At 37.5% G+C, this 24,928-nt stretch overlaps 1 protein-coding gene across 2 annotated transcripts in view; it reads left to right on the forward strand.

Annotated features, from left to right (window-relative positions):
* The first annotated feature begins 129 nt into the window (after positions 1-129).
* Positions 130-24,928, forward strand: part of LOC135477250 (uncharacterized) — a 38,324-nt gene continuing 13,525 nt past the window's right edge. For both annotated transcript variants that reach the window (XM_064757432.1, XM_064757433.1), the window contains exons 1-6: positions 130-165; positions 5,414-6,376; positions 16,409-16,492; positions 19,434-19,538; positions 20,138-20,215; positions 21,476-21,625. In XM_064757432.1, the coding sequence (XP_064613502.1) occupies positions 5,957-6,376; positions 16,409-16,492; positions 19,434-19,538; positions 20,138-20,215; positions 21,476-21,625 (837 nt within the window). In that variant the 5' untranslated portion in view covers positions 130-165; positions 5,414-5,956. The remainder of the gene's footprint in view (positions 166-5,413; positions 6,377-16,408; positions 16,493-19,433; positions 19,539-20,137; positions 20,216-21,475; positions 21,626-24,928) is intronic.

Consider the following 24,928-nt stretch of genomic DNA (forward strand, 5'->3'; position numbering starts at 1 on the left):
AGTCTGTCTTTTTTTTGTGCGTGTGTTACCTGGCAAGGTATGAGCTCCCGTCTGTCTGACCTTGACCCCGGCGTGTTGACATGACGTCATCGCTGTAACCCACCTGCCGAGCTCCATTTGCGGTTGTCACTCATCGAGGGGAGGCATTTTGACAGTACCTGTAAGGTAAGGATCAAAGACAGCGCATTTTCTTTCGACTTTTAAGTCCACTGACAGACTTAATAACCCCTCCACGCGTAGTTGATTGTTTTTCTGTGACGGTCTAAATAAACGATTGGCTCGGGACGATTGGGAAGTTCTTCCAGTCTACGTGCACTATATACAGTATGGATTCCGGTCACGCTTGAGTCACATTTTTATCTAGGGCTAAGGTTACAATAATATTTATACAAATTTTACATATAACAGTGAATAACTGCCCGTTCCATGAGATAGTTATGAAAACAGTTACATTCCTTTTAATTTGGTTTATTTTTTAGTGCCATATAGACCAACTCACTACCAGGTATTTATCCAGTCTAGATGAATAATGAAGTCTGTCAGTGTCATATACATACACTTCTTAGAAGAGAAGCAAGCCATGTCAAGTGTTGCAATAAACCTGGTTTGTCTTAGGTTGCGTACGTGTTAAGTCGCACGTGCTTGTGCATACTTTCGTTTGAATATTTAATTATCTGATATTAATGACCGCCATGACTTAATGAACCACACCTATACCCAGTTGTGTCACAAACTTACTGATATAAAACTAAATCTGTTCATATACAGAGCCTGTCAAAACTCTGAACCTCATGATTTGACAAGGAGATGTCATTGAAGAAGGGTTTATGTAGCTGAAATATTTAAGTGTTAGTTAAGACAGGGTAAAATTACAGTGTTCAGTAATCAATATAGACTACGTCAGGTATGTGGGTAGATTCCACTTCCTATGCTAATTAATGAGCAAGCAAGCAAGAGGACTTGATATATTTTTTTATTGATTTGATTGGTGTTTTACGCCGTAGTCAAGAATATTTGACCTATACGACGTCAATCAGCACGATGGTGGGAAGAAACCAGGCAGTGCATGGGGGAGATATATTTTCATGTCAAACTAAACTTCAAGCCTTTGTAGCTAGGACTGGTGTAAAATACTGTTAATTTCATTCATCTTAAAACAAAACGGAATAATCTTTTGAGGTCAGTATGCTAGAAGTGTGATAGACTTCATTTTTAGCTTGCCTGTATATAGTATGTCTGAGTGTCGGCATGCAATAGTGGAGAAAGTGATGTTAAACAAAATGTTAGAGGTGGTATCTTAAAAATTACTTCAGGTATTGAGCTCAGGGTTTAATGCACACATGTAGAGCTGAAAAGCAAGAGGTGGATATCCCATTGTTGATTGGATGTGTGCATATTAAGTACTGTAAATTACTGAATTGTTGACTTAGTGTATTGTGTGTAAGAATCCATGTTAAACAAAGTGTTAGGGGTGGTATCTCCAAAAAATTATGCATGTATTGAGCTCAGGGCTTGCACACATGTGGAGCACAAGGGTGATACTCCATCGTTGATTGAGTGTGTGCATATTAAATACCATAAGGTACTGAATTCCTGACTTAGTAAATTGTGTGTAAGAATCATTGTTAAACAAAATCTTAGGGTTGGTGTCTTGAAAAGTATTGTATGTGTTGACCTGAAGTTTTACATGGTGGTAAAGCATGATGACGCAAAGGGGATGTCCCATTGCTGATGCTCTGTGAGCGTGATATTAGTTACCCTAAATTACCAAATTTAACGATTTCTGTTCTTTATGCATTGAGCTGAAGTTTTCCTGTTTTCATGCATTCATGTGTCTCATGCAGGCAAGCTCTTTGGTAGCCTTGCTACCAATTCTAAATTAAATGAATGTGATATGCCTGCTTCTGTAACATTATCAAAAATGATATGGAGTATAAAAAGAAGTTTGAAAAGAAAGAATACCAAGGGGCAAACAATTTCATATGTTGCGTAAATAAGTTATTAGGATTGTTTGAATGAATGAATACTCTCTTATCTTTTCTAACATACACTGCACTGAGAATTAATATTTTTTAATCAGGCTGAGTTATTATTTGACATCCATTGAAAGTGATAACTGTTATTATGCCTGACCTTTCAGTGTAACTTTGTGACTATGTTTCTAACCAATATCCATGACTAGAGCATAATCGGTGTGCACAATTGATTCTTGATCAGTTCACTTACCTGGAGTGATCAAACATACAGCTTCTGGTGCACATCCAATTAAATGGCTCAGTGATCACGAAAGACGCTTGATAATTAATCTAATTTCAGTTTTTGTTCTATTAATTTCTTTTTATGTCTTCACACAATAAATGAAGCGTGTCCAATCCCTGAGGTATTTAATTGCCCTCAGTGATGCATGCATAATGATAATACAATAAAAAGGAAGGTAATGCTACATGGTTGATTTTAACCCAATGCACAGCTCAACACCTACACATAGTCGGTGAGTATTTTATTAAACAATCATTGTTATGAATTTGCACATTCTGAAAGCAATAAATTTTATTGTCACTTGTATTCTTTGTTTCTAGTTACATTGCAGTAGATGTGTTTATAGTATGGCCACACCTGTTAAAATCGACAGCAAACTCTCAATAACTGCACCATATTGCTAAAAGTTGATGTCGTCTTGCACTCAGGACCCATGTTAAGTGGATGGTAATATATCAGATAATTGGCAAGACTGACCCATGTTTAATGAAAGATAGGATGTCAAAAATGTTCATAATTTCAGAAAAATAAATGATTTTGCTGTATTTGTTGTGTTTTATCTACTTCCATGTTGTTTTGCAATCATATAAATGAAATCTGATACATTTAACGTCTTTAAGCCATATTTGAAGACTTGTGTTTTTTACAAGCAGATAAATTCACTCTGTAATAATGTCAGGCCAGTCAAGGTCAAATACAATGGCATTTTGATATCTCTTAGAGGCTCTCGAATTATAGCGTATTCTAAAAAAAAAGCCAAAACTATGGGGAATCCTGGATGATAATTTTAGTTTTTTAAAAGCTCTGAACAATTCCTTATTTTTATGTTAACTGAATGTACAAAAAGTCATAAGTAATATGGACAATAATATATTATATAAATTATAAGATATTAAGCTAAGGCTTCTTTATGTCTAAAAATACATGTATTTTAGCCCAAATTAAAGTACTAAATGGATGCCCAAGTTGAAAAACTCTGTTTGATGTATGCATACGGGTGAACATGTACTTAGAAACTGACCTGGAGACTTCATTACACAGTGGTTGATCACACATGTAGGCACATGAATGATGGCTACATAGGTAGAACTTCATCGGTTACGCTCCGCTGGTCATTTCTGTATCTAGTTACACATTCACGTATTAAATGCATCAAGTACTAATAAGTGATTTCATGTTTTATGGAATTTGTATCAAATTAGGTTTTTTACACTTATAGCTGGATCAGCCTTGTGGTATTTCATACATAGCCACAAGTTAATCTCTATAATTTGATTGCAGTGGTCTGAATTCTGAGCTGGCTGCATCTCTCAATTGGGAGACAAGAGTTCTATCCCCTGTCCGGGTGTGGTAAAGAATTCAAAATTGGCCACCTTGGCCAATAGTCTGTCAGTGTTTAAGATATGTGCCGTAATTGGGACCGGGTGGAGTGCTGTTGGGTGTTGAGTGTATGAAATGCACAATTATAGTAAATGTATGATCAGTTTTATATATCAATGTTTATGTACTGTAATTCTTTAACCTTTTTGCATGTTGGCAAGGTGTTTATTTAAGCATATTCTGAAGGCATTATTCTGTGTTGACTCTGAAACTGGAGAATCCAAGCAATGTTGTTTTGTCTCTAAAATAAAATTAAAAATGTGCACAAACTGCACTGAAAGTTGCTCTTTTATTTGTGAAAAAGTTGAGAAATAAGGTATTTCCAATACAAATGCATCTTTTTGTGTTGAAAGTGGCTTAAATTAATCAAACCAGAAATTTTCAAATCTAGCACCTATAGTTGTATATATATATATATATATATATATATATTGGAAAGACAAAAACACCAGTCAAAAGATAATTTATAACAAAGATTGATACTTTGAAGACATTTCTTTTCATTTCATTTGTGCACTCTTATTACACTCCACAGTTATTATTCCTGTGGTTGGTTAATCTGACATATGTATGTAAATGACCTTAAAATTTCACCATCAAAATTGCCTTTGTAGATGAAAATAAATGTCATTATATTTTGTTTTTGGTGCTGAAACTTCAGTTTTTCCAGTGTGGTATCATTTTACCTTCCAAGCAAATATAAAAAAAATTTCTTTCTAACATCACTGGAACTCTCTGTCTCAGAATCAGGCAAAATGTTAAACTTCTGTAGTCCTGTACTAAATTTTAGGCCATTTGCCATAGTACTGACGGCTGGCTCCTCTTATTCAGGTGTGTAGATGTTTGTCCCCATTAACCTTCCACACCTGTCATTCCTAGCTTACCCTATTAGTATACACTATTAGTAACCATGACAATGGATTTTGTTGTCATTCTGCTGGTGTCACTCAATTGAGTAGATCATTTTCATTTTTGATATGATTTGTTATTAGTCTTCTTTGTCTTATAATTGTGTGGCAAATATTTTATTGAAAAGCATTTAGAAAATTCTGTGATATATAATTAATTATAATATATATTATGATATTATTATATTCAGTACGTAATTGTATGGATTTCTTGAACAAAGTCACATCCATTCCTTTGCTATACATGTACGGTGCCTAATCCCTTGACCTTTTTGCATGTGAAGACCCGCTAAATTTCAGTGCAATTTATGCACATTTTTAATTTGATTTAAGAGACAGTACTAGATTGGCTGGATTGGCCACTTTAAGGGTTTCACAAAAAGTGTAATTTTATCAGTCAACACAGAATAATGCCTTCAGAATACGCTTGAATAGACGTCTTGCCAGCATGCAAAAAGGTTGAAGAATTACATTAGGCATTAAGCTGAACTTACATAGGTTTATCACCAGAATTAAATTATTAAGATGTGCAAAATTCCTTCCGAGTTTCCCTTTTACATGGAAAAGTAAAGTGAGGAATTAGTAGGGTGTACCTAAGCCGTCTTTAACTTGACAGGTCCATGATAGGGACTAAATATGGGGGGGGGGGGGGGAGGTGGGGGAGACAAGGGAGAGAAAAAAGGTACACAAAATGGCCATGGTAGTAAAACCTGGGTATTAATAGGTCAGTGACTATACCCTGTATATTTGCACATGTCCTGCTAGGGGAGGTGTTTTCGCCCAGCTTTTATGTGATAACATTGTTTTCTTTGTGTGATTGAGGAAAACTGTGTCATTCTGTGCTCTCTCTCTATATATATTGACAGCGGGTACTGCCTAGACAGAGAGGACAGAGTTGGCAGAAGAGAGAGAGAAGGATGATGTTTTCTTGAAGCTGTCCCCAGGCTTGACTTTACTCCTGTCCTACTTGACTTCCCTGGCCAGCTTTGTTGTGTGGAGGATACAAGCAAGCGCTGACAGCCAGCCAGCCCTGGGGAACAGCTTTTGTACCCACGGCCCATCTGTCCCCACTCAAGAGACTAGTCTTAGGAGCTGATCAAGTCCCAAGTCCCCAGGCAATAAGCAGTGTAGCTGTCTTTGTGTGTTTGTTTGTTTGAGATTTTCATTCTGGTTTTTTTTTTTTTGGATTTTTTTTAACAATCAGTGCCTACTCAATGGTGCCTTATTAATGTTGTGATGCAGACGGATTAACCACAAAGTGACTTAATTTCATCATTTATGTGTGAATCGTCTCAACCGAGAGTTTGCTGTGTGTTAAGCCAACATTAACCTACCTCACAGTTAGAAGTTAATCCTGCAGCAAACTCTGCATTGAGTTGCAGAGCCTTTTCTAGCGGGCTTATTTAACCATGGATTCGGGCTCGGATAACCTGTTTGCGCGAAGTAGCTCTACAAATGGAACCAATACTCAAAATACAACGACCAATGCTCAGAAAACAAACTGGTTCTCAGGAGATTCGTTCGGGGAGACCGACACTGATGACCTGTTCGCCTCTCTGGCCAGTAGACACTCTATCACCACCACAGCTGACCAGCATGCCATGGAGTTCGACCCTTTCGCAGACAGCTCCACCAGCTCTAAGGGGGATAAACTGGATCCATTTAACACTAGCCCTTTTACAACAACGACGACAATGGCTGTTAACGATTCTAAGGGAACAGATTCGTTCGAAAGAAATAGCAGCAATGATTTTGATGACCTGTTGAATTTTGATCCCCTATGTGCACCCACAACGGCTGACGCAAAAAAATCTGAGGCTGACCAGAAGGTAAGATTGTCCACAAATTAAATTTTAAATTTCTTTGCGGCTTCCTTGGCTTGAAAAGCTTGTCTGTGGTATGTACTATCTCCAAGCAAAAGTAAAAACCTGTGCACCGCACTTGGTGCAATGCAAACCTCTCCAGGGCCATATCTAGAAAAAATTTGAAGGTTCTGACCCCAAACTTTAAAGGTGTCATATTGTGACAGCGTGCGTGAAGAAACTTTCTGAAACAAAAAGGCGCTTTCTGAGAGCTTCTGAATCTGTAAATGAAAGAAATTTGTATGTAAACTTAACTTTTTATCGGTAAAACCATCATATTTACCTGTACCTGTTATTTTTAATGCAGCTTGATTACATGTAGTTTGGGCGCCCAACAGTTTGGGAGAGTCCTCCAGAGCTAAAATGGCTTTTTTTTTTGTTTTATGGACAGAACCTCAGATCATGTTTGAAACCCATTCTGACCCATCCATATGATTTTCATATATACATTTTCTGAATTGGCTTGTTTGATATCATTGGATGGAGGTTGTAATATTTCACTTAAGTTGCAGGTTGCACTGCTACTAACTTTAATAACCATGTTGAAACAAGCAAATCTTTGGCATGTTATTTTCTGTCTGTAATAACTGCATTGTTGTCAATGTACGTTACTCTTAAAATGTAAATAAGTTCCTTATTTTTTTTTCTACTAAATGTTTTAGTTTCACTGGTTCAGGGTGAAATATATGTATTATATCTTACATATACATGTAACGAGATCATTGAATTCAGTAAGGGAGGGGCCTCCATGGCTCAGTTGGTTAGTGTGCTAGCGCAGCATAATGACCCAGGGGACTCTCCCCAGTGCGGTCGTTGTGAGTTGAAGTCCAGCGCAGGCTGGCTTCCTCTCCGGCCGCATGTGGGAAGGTCTCCCAACAACCTGCAGATGGTCATGGGTTTCCCCTGGGCTCTGCCCAATTTCCTCCCACAATAATGCTGGCCGCCGTCATATAAGCGAAATATTCTTGAGTATGGTGTAAAACACCAATCAAATAAATAAATAAATTCAGTAAGGTAAGAGATTCAACACTGGGTTATTTCTGTACAAATTGATACATGCACTTATAGTATGTGTACAGTAACCTACCAAGCACTAATGTTCCAGACTTTTTTTTTTCTTTTCTTTTGTCTACGGAATAAATAAATACAATATTGCGAGCTTTAGTTAGCTTGTAAATGGCTCATGTAGGCCAGCTTTGGCTGTATACATACATGTGCACTGTGGGGTGCTCAGTGGTACAGTGCAGCAACAGGTGTTTTCATAAAGCAGGGCGTAGGTCGACATGCAATCGTAAGTAACTGGGTATAACTCAACACAGTCGTAGGGCTTATGTCGAAAAGTTTGACAAAACATTATGATCATGAGCATCTGTCGGTGTCTGATCAGATTCAGTTTTGGTCGACTACGACTGGCAGCAACTGTGAGCAGATACTTAGCAACAGGGCTGTCATGTGACCTGTTCATGATGGCTGGGGGCCTTGTACACGATGTGTGGATGTAATTGATGTAATGTCTAATATACCATTTCTTTTGAAATTTAAGGTTTCATGGAAAATTTTCTCGTCCTTTAGGATTAGTAATAAATTAATAAATTTAATTATTAAATATAGGACAGACAAATTTAATAATTTGTTCTAATTATAAACCTCTCCCTCTTTACACTCCCTGCCTGTGCCTAGCAAGAGGCGTTATACAAGCATGGGCTAAGCCTCCCCATGTCGATGAGCTATTTTCCTCTTCATTGGTCCAATCTGTGTTCGCCATTTTCATGTAACTCATCGCGTGATGCATCACTGGGAGCAACTGTGACCAACTAGACACCTAGATTGACAGATCTGGGTACAACTGGATATTTCCAGTCGCAGAAAAATAGAACGTGTACAACTCCAAGCGACTGCTATGCTTAGATCAACTAAAACGGGTGTCTGATCATATGCTGACAATTACTACCAGGTGTTCCTAGTAGCTTAGAGTCACCAAAAACCCAGATGCTCTCAATCGCAAGGTTGATCTACGCCCGGCTTAACAATAATGAATATCAAATATATTCTGAGCTCACTGATGAGAGAGCCGGATGATGGATTACACAAGTACTCTAAATCATCTAAATTTTCGACCAAAAAATTACATTTTTCCAATCAAGCCAGTAGGATGTCATCCTACCAACCAAACAAACCTTGAAACACTTTTCTAACATCAGTAGAATTCACGGAATTCCAATCCAAATAAACAACTCTGCCAGGAATTAAATTTTAAGGACATTTAAGGTAGTTAGGGAGGCAGTGTTTTATATCAGTGTACCTATTACTGGTTTCTCACTAGGCAGCAGAGGGGCTTCTGTGGCTCAGTTGGTTAGCACGCTAGTGCAGCGTAGTGACCCAGGAACCAATGCGGTCGGTGTGAGTTCAAGACCAACCTATGCTGGCTTCCTCTCCGGCCGTACGTGGGAAGGTCTGCCAGCAACCTGCGGATGGTCGTGGGTTTCCCCCGGGTTCTGCCCTGTTTCCACCCACCATAATGCTGACCGCCGTCATATAAGTGAAATATTCTTGAGTACGGCATAAAACAACAATCAAAAAAATAAACAAAAAAAAAACTAGGCAGCAGAAGGCAGGAATGATAGTGGTACAAGCAGTGGGTGCACCTGCATGCAGACTGGAAATAAGCACATACTGGTGGACACTTGGTCATGGTATAGACCAGTATACCATTGCATGCTGGCTTCCTCTCCGGCCGAAGTGGGAAGGTCTACCAGCAACCTGAGGATGGTCGTGGGTTTCCCCCGGGCTCTGCCCGGTTTCCTCCCACCATAATGCTGGCCGCCGTCATATAAGTGAAATATTCTTGAGTACGGCGTAAAACACCAATCAAATAAATAAATAAATAAATATACCATTCAGAGGATATACTGGAATCACCCTGTTTGTCTCTAGACACGATTTTGTACATGCATTTCCTCGCAAATTACAGCACCGATTTTGATGAAACTTCCCATAAGTCTTGCCTACTGTTAAGTTTAATGGCAATCAGGTAATTATTTTCCTACTGGAGCTTACTTCACACCTCCTCTGTCTCCATTGCTATCAGAGCTTTGGTGGCCATAACATTCAGTAGCAAACAGTGGCACTTTTTATGTCATCTTACATGATGCTTGATCACTAGCCTTACACCAGTATGAGATAGCTCTACATAATCTGTGTGTCATGAGAACACCTGTAGTTCCTCTGCTCTTGCATGCAAAAGGCTGGCAGGAACCTCTATGGCTGATGTGTTCATGTGCTAGCCCACAATGACCCAGGAGCCTCTCATCCGTGTGGGTCTGCCAGCAATCTGCTGATAGTTGTGGGTTTCCCTTGAGCTCTGCATGTTTTCCTACCACCCTATTTGCTGGCTGCTATTGTTTAAGTGAAATATTTTTGAGTACTGTGTTAAACCGCAATAAAATAAATAAATAAAAGGCTGATGGTTTACTCAGGGCATTCCTGTTTCCTTCATGTATAAAAATGACCACCATCATGTCACAGGTAATTCTTCCTGTAATGCAGGTATTCTTGAATACAATGTTGAACCCCAGTCCAAGAAAAAAAAAATAATAAAAAACTTGGTAGTTCATATGTATATGTCATATATGTGCTACTGCGCTAGTCAAACATATAATAAAAGCTTTTATACGCATTTATACATGCACCTGGAATAGACCCAGATATAGATTTATTCTCCCAGTATCCATGCAGGTATGAAGAACATACCTGTATATACCCGAGTGTATAGATTTCTTCATTGATTGGTGCAGCTTTCTGTGATACTCAGGTGAAGTTGGACGTTTATGATAGGTCATTTGGAGTATGGTGCATAGCATGTAGTGGTAAACAACAGTCCATGTCAGACACATTCGTTTTAAATGAATCTTCTATTTACTATATATCATCAAAGTTTGTAGCATGATCATCATTTACCTCTCTGGTCGTACATGTACTTGCATGTGGGAAGGTCTCTCAGCATCAAGATGATCATCGGTTTCCTGGAGCTCTGCCTGGTTTCCTTCCACCATTTACCTCTCTGGTCGTACATGTACTTGTGTGTGGGAAGGTCTCTCAGCATCCGGATGATCATTGGTTTCCTGGAGCTCTGCATGGTTTCCTTCCAACAATTACCTCTCTAGTCGTACATGTACTTGTGTGTGGGAAGGTCTCTCAGCATCCGGATGATCGTTGGTTTCCTGGAGCTCTGCCTGGTTTCCTTCCACCATAATGCTTGCTGCCATTGTATACATGGAAGTGAAATATTCTTGAGTAAGGTGTAAAACTCCAGTGAAAGAAATGAATAAGTAAATTTGCATGTCTGTATACATGTACATAAAGGATTGAGAATTTGGGGTATATAAATTTACCTGCATGATAAAGTCATTGCTGTTTAAGCTCTCAACATTTTTTTTTTGTTCAACATTGCAACAGTTGATGTGTTGTACATCTGTAGCTCTTGATCCACTTCATAAAACAAAACATCAGTCAATCTGATAAACTGTTAATTATCAGTTGTTCGAAAGTATATTAGAAGTTAAGCCCAGCAAGCAACCTTAGTCATGTTTGAATAAATTTATTAATTTATTTATTTGATTGGTGTTTTACGCCGTACTCAAGAATTTTTCACTTATACGACGGCGACCAGCATTATGGTGGGCGGAAACCGGGCAGAGCCCGGTTGAAACCCACGACCATCCGCAGGTTGCTGACAGACTTTCCTACTTACGGTCAGAGAGGAAGCCAGCATGAGGTGGACTTGAATTCACAGCGACTGCATTGGTGAGAGGCACTTGGGCCATTGCGCAGCGCTAATGTCCTAACCCCTTTTGGCTTGGAGGCTCCCAAATAAGACTTTAATCAACGTGTACACATGCTTGTATGTAGGCATGGCGCTATAAACGTTCAGTATATGGTCGTAATTGAAATTATTGCACATACCCGAGCTATAAATTCTTATAAGAACAACATAATTACATAAAGTAACATGAACGTCTGTTTCTTGTACATGTATGCTTATGCCAGTGTCTACATGTATTACAGTTTTAATAAAACTGTGCACCTGTTTTAAATGCTTATACAGGTAATAATTAAATAATTGATAATAAATGCTGAATGTTACATTGTAATACTGACATTCCAGCACATACATTGTATAGTGGCAAAGCTTTGAGAGTTTGGTTTCTCAGCATGATAGCTTTAGTATGTGTATGTCTGCATCAAATATATACCTGTACCTGATAACTACAAGGACAATTTGCCCCGGATCAGAGTTGAACACCTTGCCTGCTGACAACAGGCGCCTGCTTGACATGTTTAACCCTGGCACATGAGCGTGAACAGTGGCTTGTGTGTTAAGCAGGCTCGTACATGCGTGTCCCCTTCGTTTGACACAATCGTAAACTCGTTAGGTTTCACGGGGGTAATTATTAGCCATTCACATCAAATAATTGATTTTTTTTTAATCAGTAAATCTATTTGATTTCACACCTGTGTCAATAAGACTCTACAATGTTAGGATCAATGGTGCCTGCTTAAATATTATTTTATTTCACCTGAATGCGTTCCAAGTCAAACTGCTGCCAAAGTTTTGTCACTCACAGGTGTGCACGCCAAGTTTACACATTTAACATGTCTTTTAGACCTAGTTTCTACCACACATTATAGACATACCTGCCAATATATTCACCAGCTCCTTCAAGAATCATGGAATAATGTAAGTCTTTCAGTTTTAAGTTACCATGGTTACAGTGTGATCAGGTGTGAGCTCTAATGTATAATTATAACTCAAATTTATATTTTCATATTTTGAAAACTTGAAAAATTGAATGAACTACATGTGCTCAGACATTGTACATACACTACTCGAACTCACAGTACGTGGCAGAACAGGTATAAGTTGTCTTCTTTGTATATTAAGGATGTATAAATTTATAGTAGTTATTATGGTGTTTTGGCAAGGCAGTAAAATTCAGTATGTTCTTGTTTTTTGGGGGGTTTTGTGGGTTTTTTTTTTTTTTTTTTTAATTTTAGCTTTTTATCAACCACTGTTGAAGCTTTTTATGTTTTTGTATTCACATATGACTGCGAGTATCTAAATTCATCATACGTAAATGTGAAAATAATAGTTAATAACTTTAATAGCTATATCAGACATGCCTGGTGGCAGTTAAACCACTCAGTTACCTCCACTGATGACATATTTAAACTTCTCCCTTCATTTCTGGTGAAGATACTCGACATTCATGTATAATGATGCATATGCATCTGAGAAAATTAAAAACTGCAAATTTGTTTCTATGTGTAAATCATTATTTTTATTGTCTGGCTACAGTACATTGCTCATACACAATAGAATAAATTATGTAGTTTTGGTATCAAGAAATTTATCTGGGATATCGCGTAGCTCAGGAATGTCAAGGTTGTTTCTCATGTCCGCTTTAATTTTCTTATCTGATAGTCTAAATGGGGCCCTCAGTGGCTCAGCTGGTTAGCGTGCTAGTGCAGCCTAATGACTGAGGAGCTTTCAACAATGTGGTCGCTGTGAGTTCAAGCCCAGCTCATGCTGGTTTCCTCTCTGGCCGTACGTGGGAAGGTCTGCCGTCAATCTGTGGCTGGTTGTGGGTTTCCACCGGGCTCGGCCCGGTTTCCTCCCACCATAATGCTGGCTGTCGTCGTATCAGTGAAATTTTCTTCAGTGCAGCGTAAAACACCAATCAAATAAATAAATAAATAAATCACAGTCTAATTTGTGTAAAAGGATACAAAATTGACACTGATCAGCTGAATAGCAGAGCTAGATTTCAGCAGTATTTTTGTGATTATAAGATAACAGCAAAGCGCAAAACAGTTGCGTGAGCGTACATGTGCATATGTCCATTTATCTATTTATTTGGTGTTTTATGCCGTAGTCAAGAATATTTAACTTTAATGACGGCAACCAGGATTATGGTGAAAGGAAAAGAGGCAGAGCCTGGGGGAAACCCACGACCATCCGCAGGTTGCAGGCAGACCTGCCCAAATACTGCCAGCATGATCTGGACTTGAACTAACAGCGACCACGTTGGTGAGAGGCTCGTGGGTCATTACGCCACGCTAGCGCGCTAACCAACTGAGCCACAGAGGCCCCCTTTTTCTATATACATACATGTACTAGTTCATTGTGAGTAACTGTACTGTGTCTCACCTTAAGTTTGGATTTAAAAAATGCACTTTCAGAAACACATCTAGGCCTTGAAATGATATTTTTGATGCCAACACTTGGGTTTTTCTGATAAGAAATCAATCAAACAATCAAAAAAAACTTGTATATGTCCCTGTAAAGTAGATGGATCAATCAGAGTGAAACAAAATGTTTCACTTGAAAAATGCATTACTTTAGGTGAAATGCAGTACTTTGATTTCAGTGTACATGTTTTATCTGCTTTTTTCATAGTTAACACTAACAGCAACCCCTGCCACCAAGTAAGCTCATTTAATTTATTCACAATGTAGCTCAGTTTCCTCCCCCCCTCAAAATTGCAACAAACAGAAAAGCAGCCTACTCACATGTACATACTCTGTGTACAAGTATTTAGTGGAGGTAACATATTTAGCCGATTTTGAGGAGTTTCCAAACAAACTTGTGTATTGTGTACATGTACACAATACATAAACATGTTGTACACAGTGCATAATCATGTTGTATGTGTACACTGTATATAAACGTACATGTACACAATACATAAACATGTTGTACATGTACACAATACATAAACATGCTGTACATGTACACAATACATAAACATGTTGTATGTGTACACTATATATAAACATGTACATGTACACAATACATGAACATGTTGTACGTGCACACAATACATGAACATGCTGTATATGTACACAATACATGAACATGTTTAGGGTTTTTCCATATCAGTACCTCAATTCAACTCATTTTCCAGCACTTCAGGCACATAGACATCTGTATGATGTCCAGAATTGAATGGAGAAGTAAATCCATGGATCTGTTCACATGTACTCTGTACAAATAGCCACGCATGTTTAACATTGACCTATATACACTGTACATGTAGTGTGTACAAATAGACCTACATCTCCTGTACATTGATTTCACCTCAATTTGTTTTCAAATGCAGTCATGACATGGTGTTTGTTGTACTCTCCACCGTAGGCTGTAGAGCATTTAAAGTGGAAGATGTGGAAACTGGTTTCGTGACATGTTTAAATTGTCACATCTCTTCAGTGCGTTTATTTGTTTATTTACTTGATCGGTGATTTACACCATTCTCAAGAATATTTCATATATACGAATGTAGACGAGCATTATGGTGGGAGACTAAGCCTGTTTACAAACAACCAGACATATGTTCCCATTTAGTTGCTAGGTCAGATACACTTCTTCGTAATGTGAGACAAATGTGAACAATACATGATATTGTTCTGTAGAAAAAATTCGCAGATAAGAATATTACATGCATGTGTTCATCGGTGTAAAATCTCATTGTGTTGCTCGCGAGTTTTTATAATCAGACATTTAATTTCATTTCTGCTGTTTGATAATTTTTATTGTACAAACTCCAGCATCTGCTAGTGCAATCTGTATACGGGAATGTATTATTGTTGTCAGATAGAGCGTGTGAATATGTATATTCTTGCATTTCACCTGAAGTTTAGTATACGTAAAAATGAACTTTGCACTTAAATGTCTGTAATAATATGATTCTTTGTATTCCATCACTTAAGTGTTACATCACTTAAGTGTTCCATCACTTAAGTGTTTCCACCAACAAAAAGTTGATCAAAAAAACTCTCGAAGATCTTTCTCAGTTGGAAGAATTAATCAGTATCAAGCAAAATGCGTAACTTGAAAGAAGGTTAAAGGTGGAGAAAAACTAAAAATGACAAAGTTCAGATGAAAGAGTGCTAAAAGTTGTTCTTAAATGTGATCTTCAATATTTTTTCAGATTTTTGCTAAAGTAGAAAAAGACACTTGATAATAATTTTTGTATGGTGGGTATTGGGCACCACCTTTTGGTGTTTATTGTCTTTGTTTAATAATGTCAAAAGTGAGGATGTAACACAGGTTTAATAAATATTTTTGCTCTAGAATTTGTTTTGTTTAGCTAACAAATGTATTAAACCTCAATTTGGATCATATTTATTTATATGAATAAATGCTTGTCTAATACATTTATTAGACAAGCATCACATCCTTATTTGGAACATCGCTATGCAACAACGCTAAATACCAAAATTTGGTCCCAAATACCCATCATACCAAAATATTTTTACTCTTTTCTCATGAAAAAAAAAAATCCCAAAAAATATTAAAGATCATATTGCAAATATGTTTTGACGCTCTTTCATCTGATTTTGGCATCATTATTATGTTTTCTTTTCCTTTAACTTCAAGGGAAATACAGTACATGTACATGCCACTGTTATCACATTTGACTTCTACATTGTAGTGAAAGCTGTTGGCTAGAGGTTAGTTTATGTTTGTACCCTTACAAGGAGTGAGTGAGTGAGTGATTGGGACCCTTACCAGGAGTGCTTGCATGCACATGTACATGTGTTATGTAGAATACAGTCAGTTAAACTATTAAGGAAATTTGAAAATTTATACAGTGCATTTGATTACATTACATGTAGATGATGTAGATATGATTTTCAATATATACACTGATAAATCGTAGATATGATTTTCAACATACACACTGATAAATCGTAGATATGATTTTCTAGATAAATCCTGATAAATCCATACCAGCAAAAATCACATTCAACCCGTCTTGTGCATGCATTCCCTCGCCTTGCAGCATGTTTTTTTGTGTTTGTTTTTTTTTTTTTGAGAAAATTATATATTTATGCTTTATAATTAAAACATGGCACTGCCTGACAGATGTGAGCTGTTTGACACTGCCTGGTATTCCAAGCATGATACTAACATCTTGTTATGCCCCTCTGTTTGGACAGAGCTCAGGAACCTCCGGTGACAGTTTGTTTGCGGACCTGGATCCATTGTTTTCCACAACAACTTCTGTCACATTGACTCATCAGGTAAATATTGGTTTTTTATTTTTTTTTTTTTTTAATTTTATTGGATATATTGGGATTTATGGGTGTTCAAGTACATAATGTTTGCCTTAATTATCCCCCTTTTTGTATATCATATGTCCAAAATGTATGTATAAAATGTACATATAAACTGTACAGAATTGTGTTTTTAACAAAGGTGTAAAGTTGAGAAAAAATGTTTGTTGACATCTGGCAGATTAATTATTAATGGTGCCAATTTGAAAATGTATTTCAATTTGCTTTGTCGTTGAAAGGTGCATGTACATGTACACATGTGAATTTGTATTTATTTATGTATTTGATTGGTGTTTTACGTGGTGTGAATTTATAGAGTAGTACCAGTATGTCTGATATGGAAAACATGCATCTTGTATTGGAGATCATGGACAGCTGGACACTGGCCATGCCTGCTCATACATGTGCCTATAGACCTTTACCTGGACAGAGAGTGTAAAAAATATGTTAGCGTGGAACTTAACACATAACTTAACACAGTAGTTCTGTTCTGTGTATCTTGGGGTTGAAGCGTTGATCCGTGTCAATAGGCCTGCTCTGAATTACCTCCCTTGTTGCACAACAGTGACTGTGACTTAACGCGAGATAAGTTTTTGAGGCGTGAAACTGCGAGAAGCAGGACCTCGCCTATGAAAGCATGCTCGATGTAGGTTGTGTCACGACAAGCACAGATATTTTCCGGACAACAAAATGTGAAAAAAAAAAAAGCATGATATGTCTTTGAGAGTTGTCTTAATGTAGAGAGATCTCAAATGAAGTTTGTATTTTTCAGCTTAAAGGAAGAATATATAACATTTTGCTAAAGCTGTCTGTTGTATTTTATTAGGGTCAGGATTTTTGGATTATCTCCGTATGGATTAAAAAAAAGGCATAATGTTTATCCTGGAGTTCCAAACATGTTTACAGAATTGAAAGCTGTCTTATAGCAAGGTCTTCAGCTGGCTTATGCCGCTTTAACTTCGATACTAACCACTGACCATTTTCAGAGGTTCCATCTAACCACAGCTTACTTGTACGCAAACACCTCGTAAATTGGAGAGATACCTCAAGGGAGGTAATTGGGTGCTGCACTATTCCAATACCATGTTAACATGTGCATGGAAATAAAAATTTGCATGTACCCTAAATTACTTAAAATTTCACCGACAAAGGTGCATTTTTAGAGGCAAATAAATGTCACAAAATATTATTTTTGGTGATGAAACGTTCAATTTTCTATTAAAATATCCATCGATGTCCCAAGCAAACCCCAAAACACCTTTCTAAAAACCTTTTCTAGAACTCTCAGAATTGTGGGAAAATGGGCAGTTTAGTCATGAACGAAATTTGTGGTCATTTAGGGTGTATGTACTTGAGTGTAAAATCTGGGTTATTGGTAAATCAAATCTTGCGTGTACTTTATGTACATGTACATGAATTTATTAATCTGAGTGATAACTTGTACATACATGTGTAGTAACTAATGTTACCTGTTAGTTTCTGTGAGTCATCTACTGACTGCAATGTTGATCTAATTCTTTAACCTTTTTGCATGTTTGCAAGGTGTTTATTCAAGCATATTCTACAGGCATTATTCTGTTTGACTGATAAAATCATATATTTCTTGGGAAGTCCTGAAATTGGCCAATCCAACTAATGTTGTATTGTCTCCAAAATCAAATTAAGAATGTGCATAAATTGCACTGAAAGTTGATCTTTCATGTGCGAAGAGGTTGAGAAGTAGGGCTCTTCTAGCTGCCTGTATGATACTTTTTAGCGTTAATTCGTTGACTGTGTGCTTGCTTATATACACATATACACATGCCCTGGCTAATCATGTACACATCTGTGTTTGTGTAAAGTCAGCTTAGTACTGTTGTGTGGTTCATGCTACTGCATGTACTCACTGCAGCATACAGTATGTATATAAATATCTAGATATACATGTACATGTAATGTCTGCATGTATCTGACCTAATTCTGTCAGGAAGTTTTAGAGCCACTTCCATTTCCGTGAGGAACAATATGACCCTGTCCTTTTTACTGTGTGTCCAGACATGACATTATTACAGTTATGTCCTTGAGAAGTTTTATTCCACAAAGTTCTTGCTGTTCATGCTGTCACTGATGGTTAGCTGGATACATTGTACTGGTGCATCTACCTGGATAAAAGCAATTGAATAGAATTTACTCCCAGATTATCTGATATGCTAGTGGAAATTTCATGAGCACAGCATTTAATACCAATCAAATGAATATATAAATAAACTGAGTAATCAGTCTAGCAACAGTCAAATTACATGTAAATGTGATAAATAATCTGCCCAATAATTAAATAATATAATTTAACCCAGAGTGTTAGGGCATATATTAATGGTATATTATCTCATCTTGCATACATGGAATTTAAAGGTCCCAGAATTAAATAAAGTTAAATTCAATTTTTAAAACTACCTTTATAATCAATATTTTGAAACATTCTGAGAGATTGTTGTCATGGCAGCAAACATACATCTCTATTTACATGTACAATATATGTAAAGGAATACCAAAAAAAAATCCGACCTCAAAAGAGCATTTTTGGAGGAAAATAAATGTCATGAGATATTACTTCTGGTGATAAAATTTACATTTTTCCAGTAGGATGTCATCCTACCTTCCAAACACCTCTCAAATCACCTTTCTAAAATCAAGAGAGCTCTCAGAATCTGGAAAAATGAGCAACTTAGTCATGGGCAAAATTTTATGTTATTCAGGGTATTTTGCAGGTTATTCCGAAACAACAAGTATATTCACTTTTACAACCAGGTACATGTACACTTCATATCATCACCTTGATAGATTCTGACTGTTGTAGGTTTGTAAAATTTGTGGTATTAATCTGATTGAAGTGAAAATAAGGCTTTACTGTATCTTGTATTTTCTGCAGACAAAGACAGTCCCAGAGGTGTTCAAGAGTAAGAAGGTTGAATCTGAACGGTCTGAAACTGAGGATCTGTTTGCTGTCAGCCCTCCCAAAGATAACTCTCTAAAGGTAGGAACACAAATCTTTTTTCACCAAGTTTTGTGAGCTGGCTCACAAGTATTTTCTGCTGTCTGCAGTTTTCCTCACAAATACACATGCACAACATTTTACTTATTTTTCTTCATTTTTACTACATATTTTACTTATTTATTTGATTGGAGTTTTACTCCGTACTCGCTGTCTGAAGAATATTTCACTTTAATATGCAATGGCAGACAGCATGATGGTGAGAAGAAACCAGGCAGAACCTGGGAAATCCACAATCATCCGCAGGTTGCTGGAAGACCTTCCCAGGTATAGCTGGAAAGGAAGCCAACATTGGCTGGGCTTCGACTCACAGTGTCACAATGGTGAGAAACCCTTGGGTCATTTTACCAGCACGCTAACCACTAAGCCACAGAGGCCTCTACAACATATCAAATATTTTAGAAAGTTTATATTAGTGCAGCTATGTGTATTACTTTCAATATTCCATGAAAAGATGGGATTTTTATATGTTCATATTTCCTTCTTTAATTAGAAGTGATAGTATAATTCATGTTCTGTGTTTTTCCATGATTTGTTTAAAAGTCTGAGCAGTGTTACACCTGTATTAACACCTGTTTCAGGCTACACTTTGTGAGGCTGAGGACGATCCATTTGAAGTCAGTCTACCCGCTGCCGTCAGTGATCAGAAAACTGTACAGGTGAGCCATTAATCCGTTATAATCTCTCAGTAATAGTTGCAACATTTTTATCATGGTTCAACTCTATTAGGGTTTGAATTTTTTACTTTCAGGAATGTATTTATTTTATTTATATTACATGATTGGTGTTTTATGTTATACTAAAGAGTATTTCACTTATTTGACATCCGCCAGCATTGTGAGGGAAGAAACCAAGTCCATGGGAAACCCACAACCATACGCAGGTTGTTGGCAGACCTTCCCACATACATGTACAACCAGAGAGGAAGTCAGCACGAGCTGGACTTGAACTCATAGTCACCGCATTGTTGAGAGGCTCCAGGGTTATTGTGCTGCCCTAGCACACTAGCCCCTTGGCCGTGGAAGCACCTTCTTGAATGTAGAATGTGCCTCTGCCAATAGACAAAATTTTGCAAGGTTGTTCCAGCTGTGATCACTAGTATCTAACTTTTTTGTCAGACTGCCTTTACTAGCATTTGTGGAGCTACATGGAGAAGAAGACTGTTGATTTCCTTTGCATGACTACATATAGTGTCAGCTGATATGGGTTTTAAGTATCATGCTGTGAAAACTTTTGACTCTGCGTGGCCCTTCAGTATGTCAGCAGTGAGAACTTTTTGTCTTGGATGGTTATTCAACATATCAACAATGAGAATGTATTTATCAATAAGCTAGAATACCTTATCTTGACTTTTTAACACCTTAGTTTGAAGTTGAGTAGGCCTTTGGTCGGGTGTATTTGGCATGATGCCACAAGAAAACTGTGTATGTACATACACCTAATGACTCCTTGTCGCTGTAAAAGAATTTTAATCGTTAAAACTCAGGCATACATACATAAATGCAGTTATGAGTCATGTATTTGTAGGTACGTCTCAATACATGTTTTTCCAGGCAGAGCCTTAATATATTATCAAGGCCCTCACCAGCTTAGATTGCTTAAGGTGCTGCGGTAACTGCAGCCATCCGTCTGTAGATTTGTCAGGTAACTTGTGGAGGACGGTGGTTTTACTCCGGGAGTTGCGGTTTCCTCCGACAATAAACTTGACTGCAATCATTTATGTGTAAAATGTATGAAATATGAATAATTTGTTACTTTATATTTATTAATTTAAATGTTTGAACCAAAAAGTATACTAAGAGAACATTAGTAGTTTCTGAATGTGAAATCCCTGATAAATGTACATGAACGTGCAATACATCAAAACTAAGGGAAGTTCTGTAAGTCCCGAAATAAAGGAATGTAATCATTGTTTTCAGGAGGATATTTTCGAGTCCATGAAGGCAGACAGTTCAGACCCCTTCTCCACAGACCCTTTCTCCTCAGACCCTTTCATAACAACAACAACAACATCCGCATCTGTGACCAATCCTCCATCAGACGCACATTCCAGTGTAGAGAAGAAATCGGCAAGTTCACATAACCTGAACATTAAGATCTTTGAGCTACACAATATTCACTGGATGTGAATTGTTGCAGTTGTGAAAAGACAAAGAAATAATGAAATTGTCAGTACATTATTACTGTGAAGTACTTAATTTTCACCTGGAACTAATTATCGCGGATTTCGGGGTCAATAATATACCGTGAAAAATTATTCCGGCGAAAAATATCCAATATTGAATCAAAATAAAATAAAGTGGGAGTTCATTTGTCTTTAGTTTGGTTAGTGTTCACTATGCCGGTAAGTGAAAGAAAAGTAGATACCAGCACGTGCTGGCTTCTAATGAATGTTGCTCTGATACACGCTCTCCCATTGGCTGTCTCTCTCCTGTGGTCCAGTGAGTGAGCTTCTAACAAACTGTGATCTTGTATCTACTTTTCTTTCACTTTCCTGGCATACCAAAGAATGATCAAACTAAATACAAATGGACTCCCACTTTGTTTTATACCAACTAAGCCTTATCGCCATAGTTTAAATATATTTATTTATTTCATTGGTGTATTACGCCGTACTCAAGAATATTTCACTGATACAACGGTGGGCAGCATTATGGTGGGAGGAAACCCACTTACTGCCGAATACGAAGCCAGCATGAGCTGCACTTGAACTCACAGCAACCACATTGGTGTGAATGTATTCAAACCTTAATTTTATTCAAATACACACATGTCCACTCCGGCTTGTCAAACATGCAGCAGTTGTCGAGTGAAGTCTACAGCTCATCGCTACACGTATATTTTCAAAAGCAATTCAGTTTTTATTCAAAAATTCGAGTATTTGTACCAGAAAAACACACAATTGAGGGGTTTTTTTATTTTCAGTTTTTAACGGAACTTTACCACCGAATACCGGGGACTAAAATCGATGTGTATGAATCCCTGGACTTAAATACCATGAACTGCATCACTTCATACGTCCAGCTAGTTATTAATATAGTAAAAATAGGAGTAAATCTCAGATGATAACAGTCAAGGGCACTTTGACCTTACATATCACTCACTGCTATTGATTTTTTCATATTGATTTAAGACTGCAGATTGCTTCAACACCTGTTACCAAAATCAAGCACGCGTTTCACTTTGAATGACCTTACCCTTAAAATGTCTGCTTCATACAGGACTTATCCCAATAGTATACATGTTTTTCTGTCTAGATGAATACCTTACATGGGAAGGTCTGTCAGCAACCTGCAGATGATAGTGGGTTTCCCCTGGGATCTGCCCGGTTTCCTCCCACCATAATGCTGGCCGTTGTCGTATAACTGAAATATTCTTGAGTATGGCGTAAAACACCAGTCAAATAAATCAAATAAATAAATCTAGATGAATACAAATGTAACACCCAAAAATGTTGAAGTTGGAATATTAAAGTAAAGGTTTGATTTACCTTCAGGTGGACACTTTTTTTTCCTGATATTAGATGTGTTTATCACTTCATGATAAATGTACTTTTCAAACATCATCACAAACATCATTTCTGTCCTATCACAAAACCACAGTCGTGTATATCATTGATGTGATGACAAATTCGATTTAATATTCAAATTCCGTGTGTTGAATTCTTGCAAGCTCGTTGAAACTGCGGCCGCACACTAAAACTGAATCCACATCAGCCCGTATTCATTCAATAGCCTATTTATTATGAATTAAGCAATCAAGTCAATTCAACTATCGTCGTCATATGACTGAAAAATTGTTGAGTACGACGTTAAACCCCAAGCACTCACTCACTCACTCACTCAATTCAACTAGGGAGCTAAATTTTAGTCACTGTAAATGAAAATTTGACACGATGTAGAATAGTAGCCAGCCATTAATCTGTCTGGTTTACCTGAGCAATCGGGAATGATTATCAAAGACAGAAATGGTGTTGGAATTGGCTGGTCAGCAAATTCTCCAAACACATGTGTTAGCTGTATGCCCTAAGGAATGCGACAAGCTTGATAAAGGTGCACTAGTGAGTTGATGGTATTGTAAAAGCTTGTTAAAGGTGTGCTAGTGGTGAGGTAGTGGAATGCTTAAAGCTTGCTAAAGATGTGCTCTATTTAATATTCAGATTCCATGTGCCGAATTTTTGCAAGCTCGTTGACGCTGCGGCCACACACAGAAAACAGAACGGGTCCACATTTAGAATAGTAGCCAGGCATTAGCCTGCCTGTGGTGTCCCTGTTGAACAGTGTTGAATTATTATCATACGCAGAAATAATGTTGGAATTGGTTGATTGGCATATCCTCCGACCACAGCTGTTGTAGTAGTATACTCCCTAAGTAGATGAAGCTACTTGTCATTAAATTTTACATGTAGTGGAATGTTAAAAGCTAGCAAGTGGTGAGCTAGTGGTTTTGCTAAAATATTGATAAAGGAGTGCTAATGGTGAGCTGATGGAATCGTAAAAGCATGTTAAAGGTGTGCTAGTGGTGAGGTAGTGGAATGCTAAAAGCTTGTTAAAGGTGTGCTAGTGGTGAACTGATGGAATGGTAAAAACTTGTTATAAAGGTGTGCTTAGTGGTGAGCTTGTGACTTGCCAGAGAGAACATTTCATCCTCTAGGTGATATACAGGTACACGTAGTCTACAAATTCCGCACCAGCCTTGCATTGCCCAGTAACCCAACAATACATAGGTACATGTAGGTGATGAATTCAAGGTCTAGACAAAAGAAAACAAAAGTGAGGCCCTAAAACCAGAACCATGAAAGTTTTTACCTGTGTGCTCCTTTGCATTCTTCAGACTCACTTCAGTCAGACCAGTACTCAAAATAACACTTTATCTCACCTGTACATCTTTACACCTGTCTTTATCTTGTTAGCATCAGCTAGCAGGCATGTCCTTCACTGCTCTGTTGTCTGCTGGGTTGTTGAGCGCTTGTACACTTAGATCTGTGTCTTTGCCAGGTTTTATTATCGGTGTAGCTATTTTATCTCAGTATACATCGACTACCAGTTTGCTCATAGTTTGACATGTGATATGCATCCACATGTAGAAGGACATTGATGACATCAGTGTCTGTACAGACAATATGTACTTGTAGAGATGCAGATCTAGACAGCCTTTGTTATTTGGGATGGCCTAAAATTGTCACTTTTTGCTGCAGAACTTCCATGCATTTACAAGCCATGCTCATAAGTAACAATGCCATTCTGCTGTGATAGCGAAAAGCTGCATTGTTAGGGAACAAGAAAACTGCTAGCTTTTCAGTTTGAAAAGAAAAAAAATCACTCACAGTATATATATATATATATATATATATATATATATATATATATATA

Source organism: Liolophura sinensis, chromosome 10 (genome assembly GCF_032854445.1).
Source record: "Liolophura sinensis isolate JHLJ2023 chromosome 10, CUHK_Ljap_v2, whole genome shotgun sequence".
Taxonomy (NCBI): domain Eukaryota; kingdom Metazoa; phylum Mollusca; class Polyplacophora; order Chitonida; family Chitonidae; genus Liolophura; species Liolophura sinensis.